At 43.1% G+C, this 13217-nt stretch overlaps 1 protein-coding gene across 1 annotated transcript in view; it reads left to right on the forward strand.

Annotated features, from left to right (window-relative positions):
- Positions 1-13217, forward strand: part of FANCM (FA complementation group M) — a 257273-nt gene that overhangs the window by 215081 nt on the left and 28975 nt on the right. The window contains exons 13-15 of the mRNA XM_068254157.1: positions 7080-9072; positions 11699-11781; positions 11891-11962. Coding sequence (XP_068110258.1) covers positions 7080-9072; positions 11699-11781; positions 11891-11962 — 2148 coding nt within the window. The remainder of the gene's footprint in view (positions 1-7079; positions 9073-11698; positions 11782-11890; positions 11963-13217) is intronic.

The following is a 13217-nucleotide window of genomic DNA, read 5'->3' on the forward strand; positions in this document are numbered from 1 at the left end:
TTGGGCAGTTTTGGATTATTCCATATCAGAGTTTTGGGGGAATATTTGTTTTGAGGGGAGCGATTCAATTAATGGACAATATCCTATGCTTTGATAACTATTTTCATGTTGGGAGTTAAGGGGTATGGAGCATTAGTACCTCTATACAATATTTGCCTAAGGGCTTCAAGGGAGCCAAGGGTTGCTGCATCTAGCATAATAGAGATGTTGGAAGGGTCTTGCGTAAGCCACCAATTTGCATGCTAAAAAATATTTAAAACGGTCAGGGAAAGCTAAACCTCCCTCTGTCCACGGCCTTTGTAGCTTTTTAAGGCAAATTTTAGGGTTTTTATTATACCAGATAAAGCTTGTGAAAATGGAATTTAGCTGTGAAAAGAATTTCCGCGGTATCCAGACTGGGCAGTTTCTAAAAATATAAAGGTGTTTCGGGAGAAGCTTCATTTTGATTAAATTGATTCTTCCTATCAAGGAAAGGGAAAGACATTGCCAACCCGCTTTTGTTTAGTATATTGAAGTAGTGGAGTTGAATTATCTGTTATAAAATTATCGGTACTGCTAGATATCCATATTCCCAAATGTTTGGTTTTGCTAATAATTTCCATTGGAGCCTGAGGGATAGAGGTGGAGTTTAAGAGAAGTTTTGATTTGGACTAATTTACCTCTAGACCCGTAAATGGAGCAACGGTAGAAAATATTTCAAGGGCGTCTGAAATAGTCATTGGGATCCGCCAAATATATGACAAGGTTGTCAGCGTACAGGGATACCCTCTTCTCCAGCCCACCAACATAAAATCCAGTTATATTAGAGCTTTGCCTTAGGGCTGTTGCGATTGGTTCCATAGCCATGGCAAAATTTGATTTGAAACCTCTGATCCTATTTTTATTTGAGTTAAAGGGGATTTATATATAGTCTGAATCCAGGATATAGTTTTAGGACCAAATCCCAATTTCCCCAGCGCGGCCCAGAGGTATGGCCATTCTACTGAATTGGATTGGTGGAGGATTGTATACGAGTGAAAATGCGCCTAAGATTGATGTCTGTTGTTTTATTTGGCATAAACCCTGTTTGGTCAGGGTTTATAATTTCCGTAATAAACTTGATGATCCTGGTGGTACCGTATATACTCGTGTATAGGCCGAGTTTTTGAGGTAAAAAAAATGCCCCCAAAGTGGGGGTCTCGGCCTATACACGGGTCAATAGTATTTTGTGGTGCGCTCCCCCCCCTCCCCTGCATCTTGCGCCGCAATGTAACAGCTAAATGTGGCCGCGTAAGCCCCGCCCCCCGCCGCCACATGTTGTAAAGTGGTACGATGTTTTCCCCCACGCTCCGTGTGCTGCCTCATAGGAATATGTCCTGCAGCCCTCTCTATCCCGTGTCCCGGTCTGGGTATGCAGATCTGCGGTGTGCGGTGCGTGCGTTTCACTTACCGATGCACGCATTTGATTCCTCCCCAGGCCAGTCGCAGGCTCCTTGTTATGACGCCCTCCAGTGATGCATATGATAAGAGGCGCCACTAGAGGGCGTCATAACAAGGAGCCTGCGACTGGCCTGGAGAGGAATCAATGCGTGCATCGGTAAGTGAAACGCACGCACCGCACACCGCAGCTCTGCATACCCAGACCGGGACACGGGATAGAGAGGGCTGCAGGACATATTCCTATGAGGCAGCACACGGAGCGTGGGGGAAAACAAGGTAGCAATCGTACCACTTTACAACACGTGGCGGCGGGGGGCGGGGCTTATGCGGCTGCACTGAGCTACTTGGCTGAGTGGACCTGAACTCTTGCACAGGACAGAGGGAGTGAAATGCTCCATGTATGTATTTACAAAGTTTAGCCTGTCTTATTCCCTCTCATGCACCCTGTATGTTGTCAGAGAGTTTAGCCTGTCTAATTCCCTCTCATGCACCCTGTATGGTTTCAGAGGGTTTAGCCTGTCTTCATTTCCACTTCTGTGACTAAGCACAAGTTGTACTTCAGGTGTCTGTCTCAGCAGAGAGTTAATGGGTGCACACAGGATGTTAATGCTATGTCTGCTTCCATGAAAGCAGGAAGTGGGCACACTGCAGATTTATTGAGGGTTTTGTATCAGTTGTTACAAAGAAATGTTTTTTTTAAAGGTTAAAATGTTTTTTTTAAAGGTTATTATGCTGTTGGATATCTTTTAGAGCAGAGCGGAAGTTCTGAGTTCAGGTCCGCTTAATGCATTTTCCACCCTCGGCTTATACCCGAGTCAATCATTTTCCCCAGTTTTTTGGGGTAAAAGTTGGGGGGTCGGCTTATACTCTGGTCGGCTTATACACGAGTATATACGGTAATTAGTTTAGTTAATATTTTAAAAATCGTTATTTAGGAGAGAGATGGGGCGGTATGATTAACAAGGTGATCTTTGTCTGGTTTTAATATTAAGATAGTATGTGTGTGGTAAAAGTTAGGTGTAAGTTGGCCGTTTGCGTGACAATTTATGAGAGTTACCTTAAGGAAGGGGGCTATGAGTCGTGAATATTTTTTATAGAACTCAATGGGTATGTCATCTGGACCTGGCGATTTCTTAGATGGGAATGAAGAGATTGAGTCTAGAATTTCTTCCTCTGTAATTTCTGCCTCCAATTCCTTGGTAGCTTCTTCTGAGAGGAATGGCATAGTTACATTTCCACAAGTGGTGTGGTATATTATCCTGAGGTGTATTATTAGTAGATTTATACATATTGGTAAAGTACACATGGAAGGCATTTAGTATTGGATTGGGGGAGGATGTCATCTTACCAGAAGGCAGTCGTATTTCAGGGATGTTAGTTTGTGCATTGGGACATCTAGTTATATTTGCTAGAAGTTTTCTATTCTTATCCCCTTTTTCAAAAGTATATTGCTGCCACTCCAGTACAGAGATTTTAGTAATGTCAGTCATATGTATGTTGATATTTCGTTTGGCTTGCATGAGGTCATTAAAGGTATTCTCATTTGGAGTATCTGCATTTTGTAGGGAAGATAATGTATTGTTAAAGTTTTTCCTTTTTGCACTAATTAGATTTATATAATTACCCCTAATGGTAGCCTTAAAGGCTTCCCATATCATTTGTGATGTAGCCGAGCCTTATATTGAAGAAATGGACCAGTTAAGTCCATAATGTTGAATAGTGGTGATTCGCCTTCCCCTCTTTTTTATAGCTCCATGTCTCCCAGAACTGCCGTCTTCTGTCACCATGGGGATATAGGCGGAGCCATGGACAGAGTCTATTTGATTATATTCCTGCAGCATGCTTCTGCTTGCCACCTGTACTCCGTGTGAGCAGGAGTTTACCATTACGTGAGACAGCTGTTGGGCGGTCTGATCTGTGCCCCTTACCCCCTTCATTTTCTCACAACACACTGCATTGGAATCTTGCTGACCACAGCTCAACAGTAATTCAAGACGATGAATCTGTGACATGACTAGTGTGTAAAGTGCAATAAATATCACTTCACAACGGACGGCGCCCGTCTCCCTTGGCGTAGAACACTCGCCTCTGTCTCTGGCCATGAGCAGGTCATTGCAAATCTACACAAGGGCTGTTTGACAGCTGTGGTGCTTCTTGAAGCCAGATTGTAGGGGGTCAAAGATGTTGTTTGTTGAGCGGCTGGCTTCAAGTTGGAAGTATACAGCCTTTATGTCCAGCCTGAAATAATTACAGCCCAATAAGCACATTAATAGTACCTACAATATAATTATTATGCTGTTCAGTTGTCCTTTGTTATGCTAATCACAGAGCCTATTTAAGTGTAAAAATTACCATCCCTCCCTTTCTTAATAGATTTAGCAGTTATGTATAAGAATGCTATAAAACACTGGGTGATTTGCCCTGCCTTTCCTTTAGGTGTCACCCCAGGAGCCTGCCTGGTTGCCTATGCCTAAAAATGGCCCTGGCTGAGTGACAGAAACACACACATTACGTGCAGTCAGATCCAATGGAAGCCGCTCTGGACCCACATGTAGTCACACATCCACTGTATGTGGTGCAAGAACCAGTGCCAGGCCCTTTTTACACTTAATCAGTTGCTCTCAGTTATAACCGAAAGAAAACTGATTTTCAAAGTAATGCCCATGTTTTTCTATGTTACAGTTCACACTTAAAGGGACTCCGAGCTCACAATAAAAAAGAAAGTTGAACTCACCTGGGGCTTTCTCCAGCCCAGTGCTGGTCGGGAGGTCCCACGACGGCGTCCTGGCTCCTCTCCAACACCCCGATCCGGAATGGCTGACAGGCCGCAGCCCGGGCGACACTCTCCCGAGTGTCGGGCTGCTCCTTCCGCGTATGACGCGGATGACGTCACACGCCGGCCGCCTCGCGTTATCACGGCGGCCGGCGTGAAAGTACTGCGCATGCGCGATTAAAGCGCGCATGCGCAGTACTTTCACGCCGGCCGCCGTGATGACGCGAGGCGGCCGGCGTGTGACGTCATCCGCGTCATACGCGGAAGGAGCAGCCCGACACTCGGGAGAGTGTCGCCCGGGCTGCGGCCTGTCAGCCATTCCGGATCGGGGTGTTGGAGAGGAGCCAGGACGCCGTCGTGGGACCTCCCGACCAGCACTGGGCTGGAGAAAGCCCCAGGTGAGTTCAACTTTCTTTTTTATTGTGAGCTCGGAGTCCCTTTAAAGAAAACCTGAACTGAAAATTAAAAGCCAAAATAAAAATATACAAGTCATACTTACCTCCCACGTAGTCTACTCATCAATCTATTTCTCCTCTCCTGTGTCCTGTTTGTCCACTGTGATCAATGGAATTCTCCGTCCTCCATTTTGAAAATGGCCATTACCCCATAACAGATTTCTGGTCAGCACACTGTTAAACTGTAACATCGCCCACTTGAGCCATAGGGAAACATAGACATTACTTGGCACATCAGTTGTCCTCTCAGCTACAACTGACAGCAACTGATAAATAACTGACAGCAACTGATATATTTCAGTTCTGACAAAATGTTCTCAGAACTTGAAGGGTTCATTGTCACAAGAAAATGGTGAGCTTCTGAGAGGAACTGATGGCAAGATAACTATGTAATGTTCATTTGAAGTTACCTCATGGGTTTATTTTAAATAATTTTACTCAGTACAGGTTCCTTTTAACGCGTTTTTAACTGAAATCTTCTTCCCAATGCACTGCTCTGGAAAAAACGCGCACTAACGCGTACTAACACATGCTAACGCACATTAACGCATACCAACTGATTAAGTGTAAACGGGGCCTCAGGGTTTGACTTGCATCTCGACTTCCCTAACAGCATTTCCATACATTGAGAGGAACTGCTGTGGCTTTTGCGCATTACTATTTCTTTGATTATTTTAAGCCAGCAAGCTGTCCCTGAGGCACACTGGAGGGGACCCAGGTCCATTCTGCTTTGCGCTGCTTGACACAGTTTTGAAATTATTATCTTGTTAAACTAGTGAACTTGTGGTGTGCTTCCTGCCGCCTCAGAATGACTCTCTGTGAGTGGGGTCAGATGTCTTTGTTAGACTCGTAATAGACTAAGCTTTTCTGTTTTTCTTTTGTGTCCGCACATCGATTGGCACAAGAGTTATTCTTAAAAGCTTTTTAACAAGGAGACCAGTTCACAAGGCCACAAAATAACTCTTACGTGGGGCTGAAAGCTTTTCCTTTCTTTTCTGTCTTTGAAGGCTCTGTATGGACACAATATAGCAGACTTGCATCTGTATTTTTATGTTTCCAAGGGAGCACAAGTAAATGATGTAAAGCAGGGCAAGGGTGAATGCCAGAATCCAGGTAGTGATAATCCTACCAAATTGCACTGCAGTTGTTTATTTTTTCCGGAACATTTTCTATTGCTGTCAGTAGATACATATATTCTTTCACTGATGTGCCAAAAATACTTATTTTATTGCTAAATTGTTAGGTTTAAGCTCAGTTACCTAATTTTTATTTTATTTAAATCACCCCCCCCCCAATCCCCCACCTCCATTTTACACAACAGAGGTCCCCCCATAATAATAAGGCCACCACAGTTCAAGCAATGATGTCAGGCAGGGGCTTCCATCTTGGGTTCTGATTACTTTTTGATGCTTGGAGGAGGAATGCTGAATTACCATGGTGGCCTGCATTCCCACAATTCCATGATGTCTTTTGGTAGTGGGCCACATACATGACCGGTATTGGAGGCCAGTTGCATTGAGTGAATGGAGGGGGCATTGCTACTGGCTGGGATGTGGCACAGCTTTGTAGATTGCAGCGTTTGAGGCTTTGGGAATCAACACAGGGAGTTGTGATAAGGAGAGGTGTAGGCCTGGCTTTGAATTTCAGTAACTACTCCTAAGCATGTAAAAGAACATTTTAAAGCTTTCCCAAGCATTCCCAATGTTTAAAATTGTTTATTTTTACTGCAGGGAGCAGCACAGTCATACTTATATCTCTAGTCATCGGCAAAGGAAAAAAATCTCCCTGTTCTTGTGTTTTTACTCTGCCCCACTTCTTTGCTGCTGAAGTGACTTAGCTGTTGCCAGGGCAATGTGTCGATTCAGCAGAAGGAGGGGGGCATGGGATGGTATGGTAGATGGCAGCTCCGCCACACCACCTTCACAGAAAGCACTGCATTTCCACCCAAGGAAGATGGGGGGGGGGGGGGGACCCCTGTTTGTCTTGTTGGGCTCTTGTTGGATTATAGCAAAACCATTACTGATGAGAAATTACAGCCATCAAACTTTTTCCTGCTGAGAAGGGCTTCTGAGAGCAGGGGATAGATAAAAAAAGGTCAGTGGTTCTGGTATTTTAGCTCCAAGACACTCATTATAGTGTTATTGAACAAAGACAATAAAACATTACATCTACTTTGTAAATGTTTAAATATAAATTGAAACCGTGGGATAGCTAAAAAGGTCATTTTTAGGTTTAGGAGGATAGATACAGCTGGTTACCTCATTAGCTTATTTACATCGTTGTTCACTTCAAGAAACCCTGCAAATCCAGAAACGTTTACTGTAACCCACAAATGTTTCTTTTGTGTGAGCTATAAGTTGTGTATGTACTCAAAGTTAAGAATATTTTTATTACAATTTATATACATACTTTTTTTTTTTTTTTTTTTTTAGGATGGATGTACTTACGATGAAGAAATGAGATCATGTTTGCACAAAGCTGATGTTCAGCCACCATGTAAAACAATACGAGATAGTCGAAGTTCTGTCCCAAGTTCCAAACATTCTGAAAAGTCCACTCCTTTCACAAAAGCAAAAAGTAGCAGAAAGTCTGGTGCAGTGCCCATTATTGAGCATGATGAAGATTTTATACCTGAATTCAAAGCCTCTAAGAGAAAAAAGTCATGTTCCACTGAACGTGAGAGTGCAGATTCAATAATCAGTGTAAAAGAGCAAGTGGTGGAAGTAATTAATAGGGAAGGTTGCGATCTGGGCAACGATTCAGCTGACAACATGGAAATTCAAGAGTGTGGAAAGACCATTCCTAGTTCTCCAGTACATTTGGAAAAGCGTCTGAGTAGAAACCAAACTGACGTATTAAAATCTCCAGCTAACGTTGACTCTGGGTACCAAAGTTTCAGCGAAGAGTGTGTTGACGGTTTACATAAACTGTTTTATACAGCATCCACAAAAAAAGATCATCATCCAGCTGTGGAGTTCAGTGAAAAAAGTATGAATGTTCTGAATTGTATGCTATCCCGTGTAAAGACATTTTTGAGCTTTTCTCCCCCATCCTTGTGTGAACTTGATTCTTTTGAAGATGTGGAGACTACTTGGCAATGTAGAACACCAATATCTTTACCATGCAAAAAAAACAACCCCAACACGTCAAAGCTGCCACCTCACGATGATCAAACATCTCAAAATGGCATAAAACAAACTAACTCTATGGAAGTTTATCCTTTTGTGGTTAAGAATGACGAGGCACAGTTTTCTGAAAAGGTACTGTCTGCCCAAGCATCTCCTCAAGAAGATGATCACGCAGAGAATGTAGAGGAGGATAACTTTGAAGGGGCTCAAATTGATCCCCACTGGGATGACATTTTCAACTGTGATGATGATGATGATGACGAAGCTTGCATCAATAATTTCGATCCCCCTTCAGTAAATAGCTGTTCTGAACATCAAGATAATGTTGGAAGTGATGAAACAGACATTGAGAAAAATGACCCACCTAAACTTCACAGTCTAGTACAGATCCACAAAGTCCAAACTGGGGTAGTGGACAGTGAAAAGGCTGATGAACTTTGTAATCTGAGCAGTGCTCTCAGAAAAGAGAAAGTAAAAAGTGAAGAAACTGCATTAGATGTTCCTTTGACTCTTAGCCCTCACCAGAGCGCAGGTAATGTGGTAGCCCAGGGAGAACTAGGTGAAACTGATTTTCCTGAATGCTTTGAGGATAGCTTTGACTTATTTGAAGATGAAGCATTTGCTGACACTGAACAGCTAAATGTGAGCAAGACGTGCAAATTAGCCAAACCCGATCAAAGTATTGTAAACTTTAATGTTTTTGATCCATCTTTGCTATCAGATGACAGTACAGGGGAAGAAAACAATGGTTGTTTAACCATCCATGAAGACCTGCAACAGACAGAGGAAGAGGTTGAAAATGGTTCCTGTGAGTTATTTTCAGTCAATTTTGACCTTGGATTCTCAATTGAGGAAGATGATCATTCAGAGGAAGACAACACTGAAGACAGACAAGCAGAAAATCCATGTTTACAAGAAAACAGAGTTTTCAGAGCTCCGAGCCCAGCCAAAAGAAGCAATATAGAAGGTGGCGTCATGTCCACCCCAGTGATCCCAGGAACTGTGAATTCAACCTTTGGAAATATGTCTGAAACCCAGATTTCTATGTTTTCACCCCTACAGCCGGTTAGAGGCACGTTTTCACGAACACCTGAAAAGACCATGGGTTCTTCATTTTTTACACCAAGAGCAGAGGTTCTCAAAACTCCCAATTCACTTTACCGTTCTATCCCCAAGTATGATGCCTGCAGCCCTGCAACTCCAAAGCAAGGGTCAAAATCCATTAATCCACTTACAAAGGATATAAAGTCTGGACTTCAGCCACCTAAAGAAAAGAATCGGCACTCTATAATTATAGGTATGTCCTTAAAGGAATACTATCGAATTAAGTATTTTTTTAAATGCTTATGTTGCGGCACACATTCCCACAAGTACTAGGGGCAATTTCCTTCCTCACACAGCTCTGCCTCTCTGCTGTAAAACCCTTCCTCAGTTTTAGATACAAAAGTGTCGGGCTCTTAAAGGGCTAGACCATGTTCCTGCACAGGGGGTTGCAATCAACTCCTCAGTGTATAGTTTAATAATCACCTTGCTGAAAGAATCTTATTCAGATGGTTGTAAGGGGTTAAAGACTCCAGCAATGTGTGTTCCTTGTCTTCTATTCTCTGACTGATAATGATCCTGATAATGCCTTTGTAAACAGTGCCTCTGCCTCTCATAGCAGCCTATGAAGTAGATGCTGCCTGGAATGCAGCAAGCCAGTCAGTCAGTCAGGAATAGTGTATACACATCTCCCTCCTAGTTATATTAAAGAGAACCCGAGGTGTGTTTAAAGAATGTTATCTGCATACTGAGGCTGGATCTGCCTATACAGCCTAGCCTCTGTTGCTATCCCAAACCCCACTAAGGTCCCCCTGCACTCTGCAATCCCTCATAAATCACAGCCGTGCTGTGAGGCTGTGTTTACATCTGTAGTGTCAGTCTCAGCTGCTCCCCCGCCTCCTGCAGAGCTCCGGTCCCTGCCCCCGTCCCTTCCCTCCAATCAGCAGGGAGGGAAGGGATGCAGGCGGGGACTGGAGTTCTGCAGGAGGCGGGGAGAGCAGCAGACTGACACTATAGAGATAAACACAGCCAGCTCTGACAAGCTGTTTGTCAGCAGCGTGGCTGTGATTTATGAGGAATTGCAGAGTGCAGGGGGACCTTAGGGGGGTTTGGGATAGCAACAGAGGCTGGGCTGTATAGGCAGATCCAGCCTCTGTATGCAGATAATATTCTTCAAACCCACCTCGGATTCTCTTTAAAGCAATATTACAGCTCATCTAGCTACCTGTTACCTCTTCAGATCAGCATCTCCTGCATGCGGTGACACAGTGAAGTGTATTTGTGAGCTGTGTGAGGAATGAGGGATGATTTTTTATTAGCAGGAAGAGAGTGAGAGAGAACTGGGTAAAAAAATAAAGTGCCCCTACTAGTGGTAATGTGTACCCTAATATAGAGTATTAAAAAAATTGCTTTGATAGTGTTCCTTTAAGTCGTTATTATTATTATTATTATTATTATTACTTTTGCTTTTAAAAAATGAATATTTTACAAAGCTTTTTATGGTAAATTAGTAAACGGACACAAAGGAAGAAGATCCCGCTCCATCAGGCTTTACAATTTCTTCAAAACCCTTATTTTCGTAAGTAGCTATACAGAAATTAAATGAAGTATAAAACGTACACAAGCGCTGTAGATTTTCCTTGGATGCAAATCTAAAGTGTGTCTAAGTTTCTCTCGATTATCACTGACCAGTGATCTCGCTGGCTGGATCCCTCCCTCCCAATATGTTGTCTGCAAATGTTCAGATTTATGTGTGAACACAGCCATAAAAACACGTGCAAAACTGATGCTTACTGGTGCATCACAAGGGGTAACGACAACACCGCGAGCAGATCTTAGACTTTTTGGTACTTTTTCAATTGCCGAGTGCTAAAAAGTTATTCTAAACAGAAGTCTTTTCTTGCTTGCTGATAGATTAAAGGCATTTTATTGATAAGACTATTAAAAAAGCCTGCCCATTAAAAAATGGGCTCTAGGCTATAGTCCCTCCCCCCCCCCCCCCCCCAGCAATGCGAGCACACTCGTCTGTTGTCCACCGCTAGCTGCAGTATATGCATACAGGGAGATGTTGCTTGCTTGGCAGTTGGAAAAAGCTGTTATTTCCCACAATGCAATGAGGTCCACAGGCAGCAGTCTGAAAGAGACACACACACACACACACACACACACACACACACACACACACACACACACACACACACACACACACACACACACACACACACACACACACACACACACACACACACACACACACACACACACACACACACACACACACACACACACACACACACACACACACACACACACACACACACACACACACACACACACACACACACACACACTCTGCAGAAACACGATGCAGAAACACAGGGGTTTTATTATACAGGATGTGAAAATATCACCTAGAAGAATGGAATTGGAGCGGGCCCATAGGGTCTAATGCACCAACTAACGGTTAGATTGCTATGCGCACCCATTCATGCCACATGCAGAAACGCTAATGTGTTAACAGGCAAGCTCCCTGGTGTTAGTGACCGTAAAATTGCCATGTGCTGACAATTGCCAACTCCAGAATATTTCCATCTATAAATGTAGCAGTGCTTTAAATACGGTATCCAGTATTTCAGTACAGTGAAATTGTAAATATCTTTCAGTTTTTGTTTTTTGTATATATGTTATTACAGAATGCGACTGTTTGCTACCAAATGCAAGCAGCACAGCAGAGGCGTGTGACATAATTACAGCTACAAGCTGTGTCCTGTGCTTGATGTGTTCTTATAACAAGTTGCGCTGTTGAGATTTGCGTTTGACTATAGCGGCTGCCTTTTCATTGAGTGTCTCATTGTTCTGGGATGTTTGCCATCTCTCCGCAGGCAGCAGCCCTGAAAGCGAGGACGATGTTGTTATCAGGCGGAAAAGAAAATTGGCCATAGCCAGTGCCCTCAAGTCACCGGAGGTAAGCAGTGCAGAGCGCCGTAGCCCGATAGAGAAGGAATCTGAAGCACACGGGCGTCTTTTGTGTTTATTGCAGCTTCCATTAATTTGTTTCAATTTTTACTTTCCAGACTGCAAGCAGTGAGTGTGATTTCGACTCACCAATGCCAGTAGCGAAAAAACGTAGACCGGTATCTAATGCAGTAAGTATAAATGCTTACAAATGGCCTTCAGTGACCCCATCCATGCCCTGAGCTGTAGCTCCTCTTCAAGTGAAATCCCGCTCTTGCTAAAAATTTGCACAGGAAACACAAGGTGAAAATAAACTCATGAGATAAACAGTTGTATCTATCCTCCTTCTCCGAAAAACGATTTTTTTTTTTAAATATTCCACCGTTTTATTTTTAGATTTAAATCTACTTTTTAAGTTGTTACTGTTTCATTGTCTCTGCTCAATGACACAGTTATTTTATCTTTTTTCTGCTCTCAGAAGCCACTTTCTGCTAGGAAAGTGTTTTATGGCTGTAATTCCATATCAGTGAGGGACACACTATAGTCTAACCCAGTCTTGACCTGGGCAGAAACTGTTAATTGCATACCTGATGTTTAACACTTACAGGCAGAGAAAGAAAAACAAAAGGAACACAGCATATTTATTAGTAAGCTTAGCACTGTACATACACGTTTATCTCATCATGTCACCTTATGTATCCTTTTACCTTGCTATACAGTACCCATGAATCTGTGTTGCACATTTTTCTGTACTTTTTAATGTTTGTAAAATGTCTTTTCCATTTCAATTTGCTCTCCGTTCTTAATTTCTAAAGCTTGCTGTGAACCCAAGTTGCTTTACTCTTCTGGTTTGCGCCATTTTTCAGTACAGTTAACCCAGTTACTTGCCCTTTCCTGCTGCAATACAGTAATTGGCTGTACAGACCAAGAACGACTGTTGCTTGTTTTCCACAAACTGAGTGATTGATCGGTTGCACTGCTGGCCGGGACGCTCTTCTTCTTTGTGTCTATGCACCCATCCATGTACAAGCGCAGATGTTTATACCAGTGCAGTTTGTGCCTAGCGCAATAGCACGAAGCCACTCATGCCTGGAGGAAAAGGCAAGCAGGTTTGTGCTACTGCACAGGTGCAGACCATACTGGTGCATGTGCAGTGTGACTACGCTTGTACACGGAGGGAGATGGTGCAACAAGCAACATATTCAACGGTATTGTTGAATATGTTAATGTGGACAGAGTGCAATGTGACTTGGTGTAGGAGACTCTCGCACAGCATACAGGCATTGGTGCACATAACCCGTCACTTGTTCCTCCAGTTGTCAGTTTCCATTACTGGACATGAAAATGTAGAGCTAGATCTTATGTCTATTAGATGGCACTAATGCAGCCAAATTAGATCATATAATTATATGCATTATCCCACTGCACTGAACAATACACCTCTAG

The sequence above is a fragment of the Hyperolius riggenbachi genome, chromosome 9, assembly GCF_040937935.1.
Source record: "Hyperolius riggenbachi isolate aHypRig1 chromosome 9, aHypRig1.pri, whole genome shotgun sequence".
Classification (NCBI taxonomy): domain Eukaryota; kingdom Metazoa; phylum Chordata; class Amphibia; order Anura; family Hyperoliidae; genus Hyperolius; species Hyperolius riggenbachi.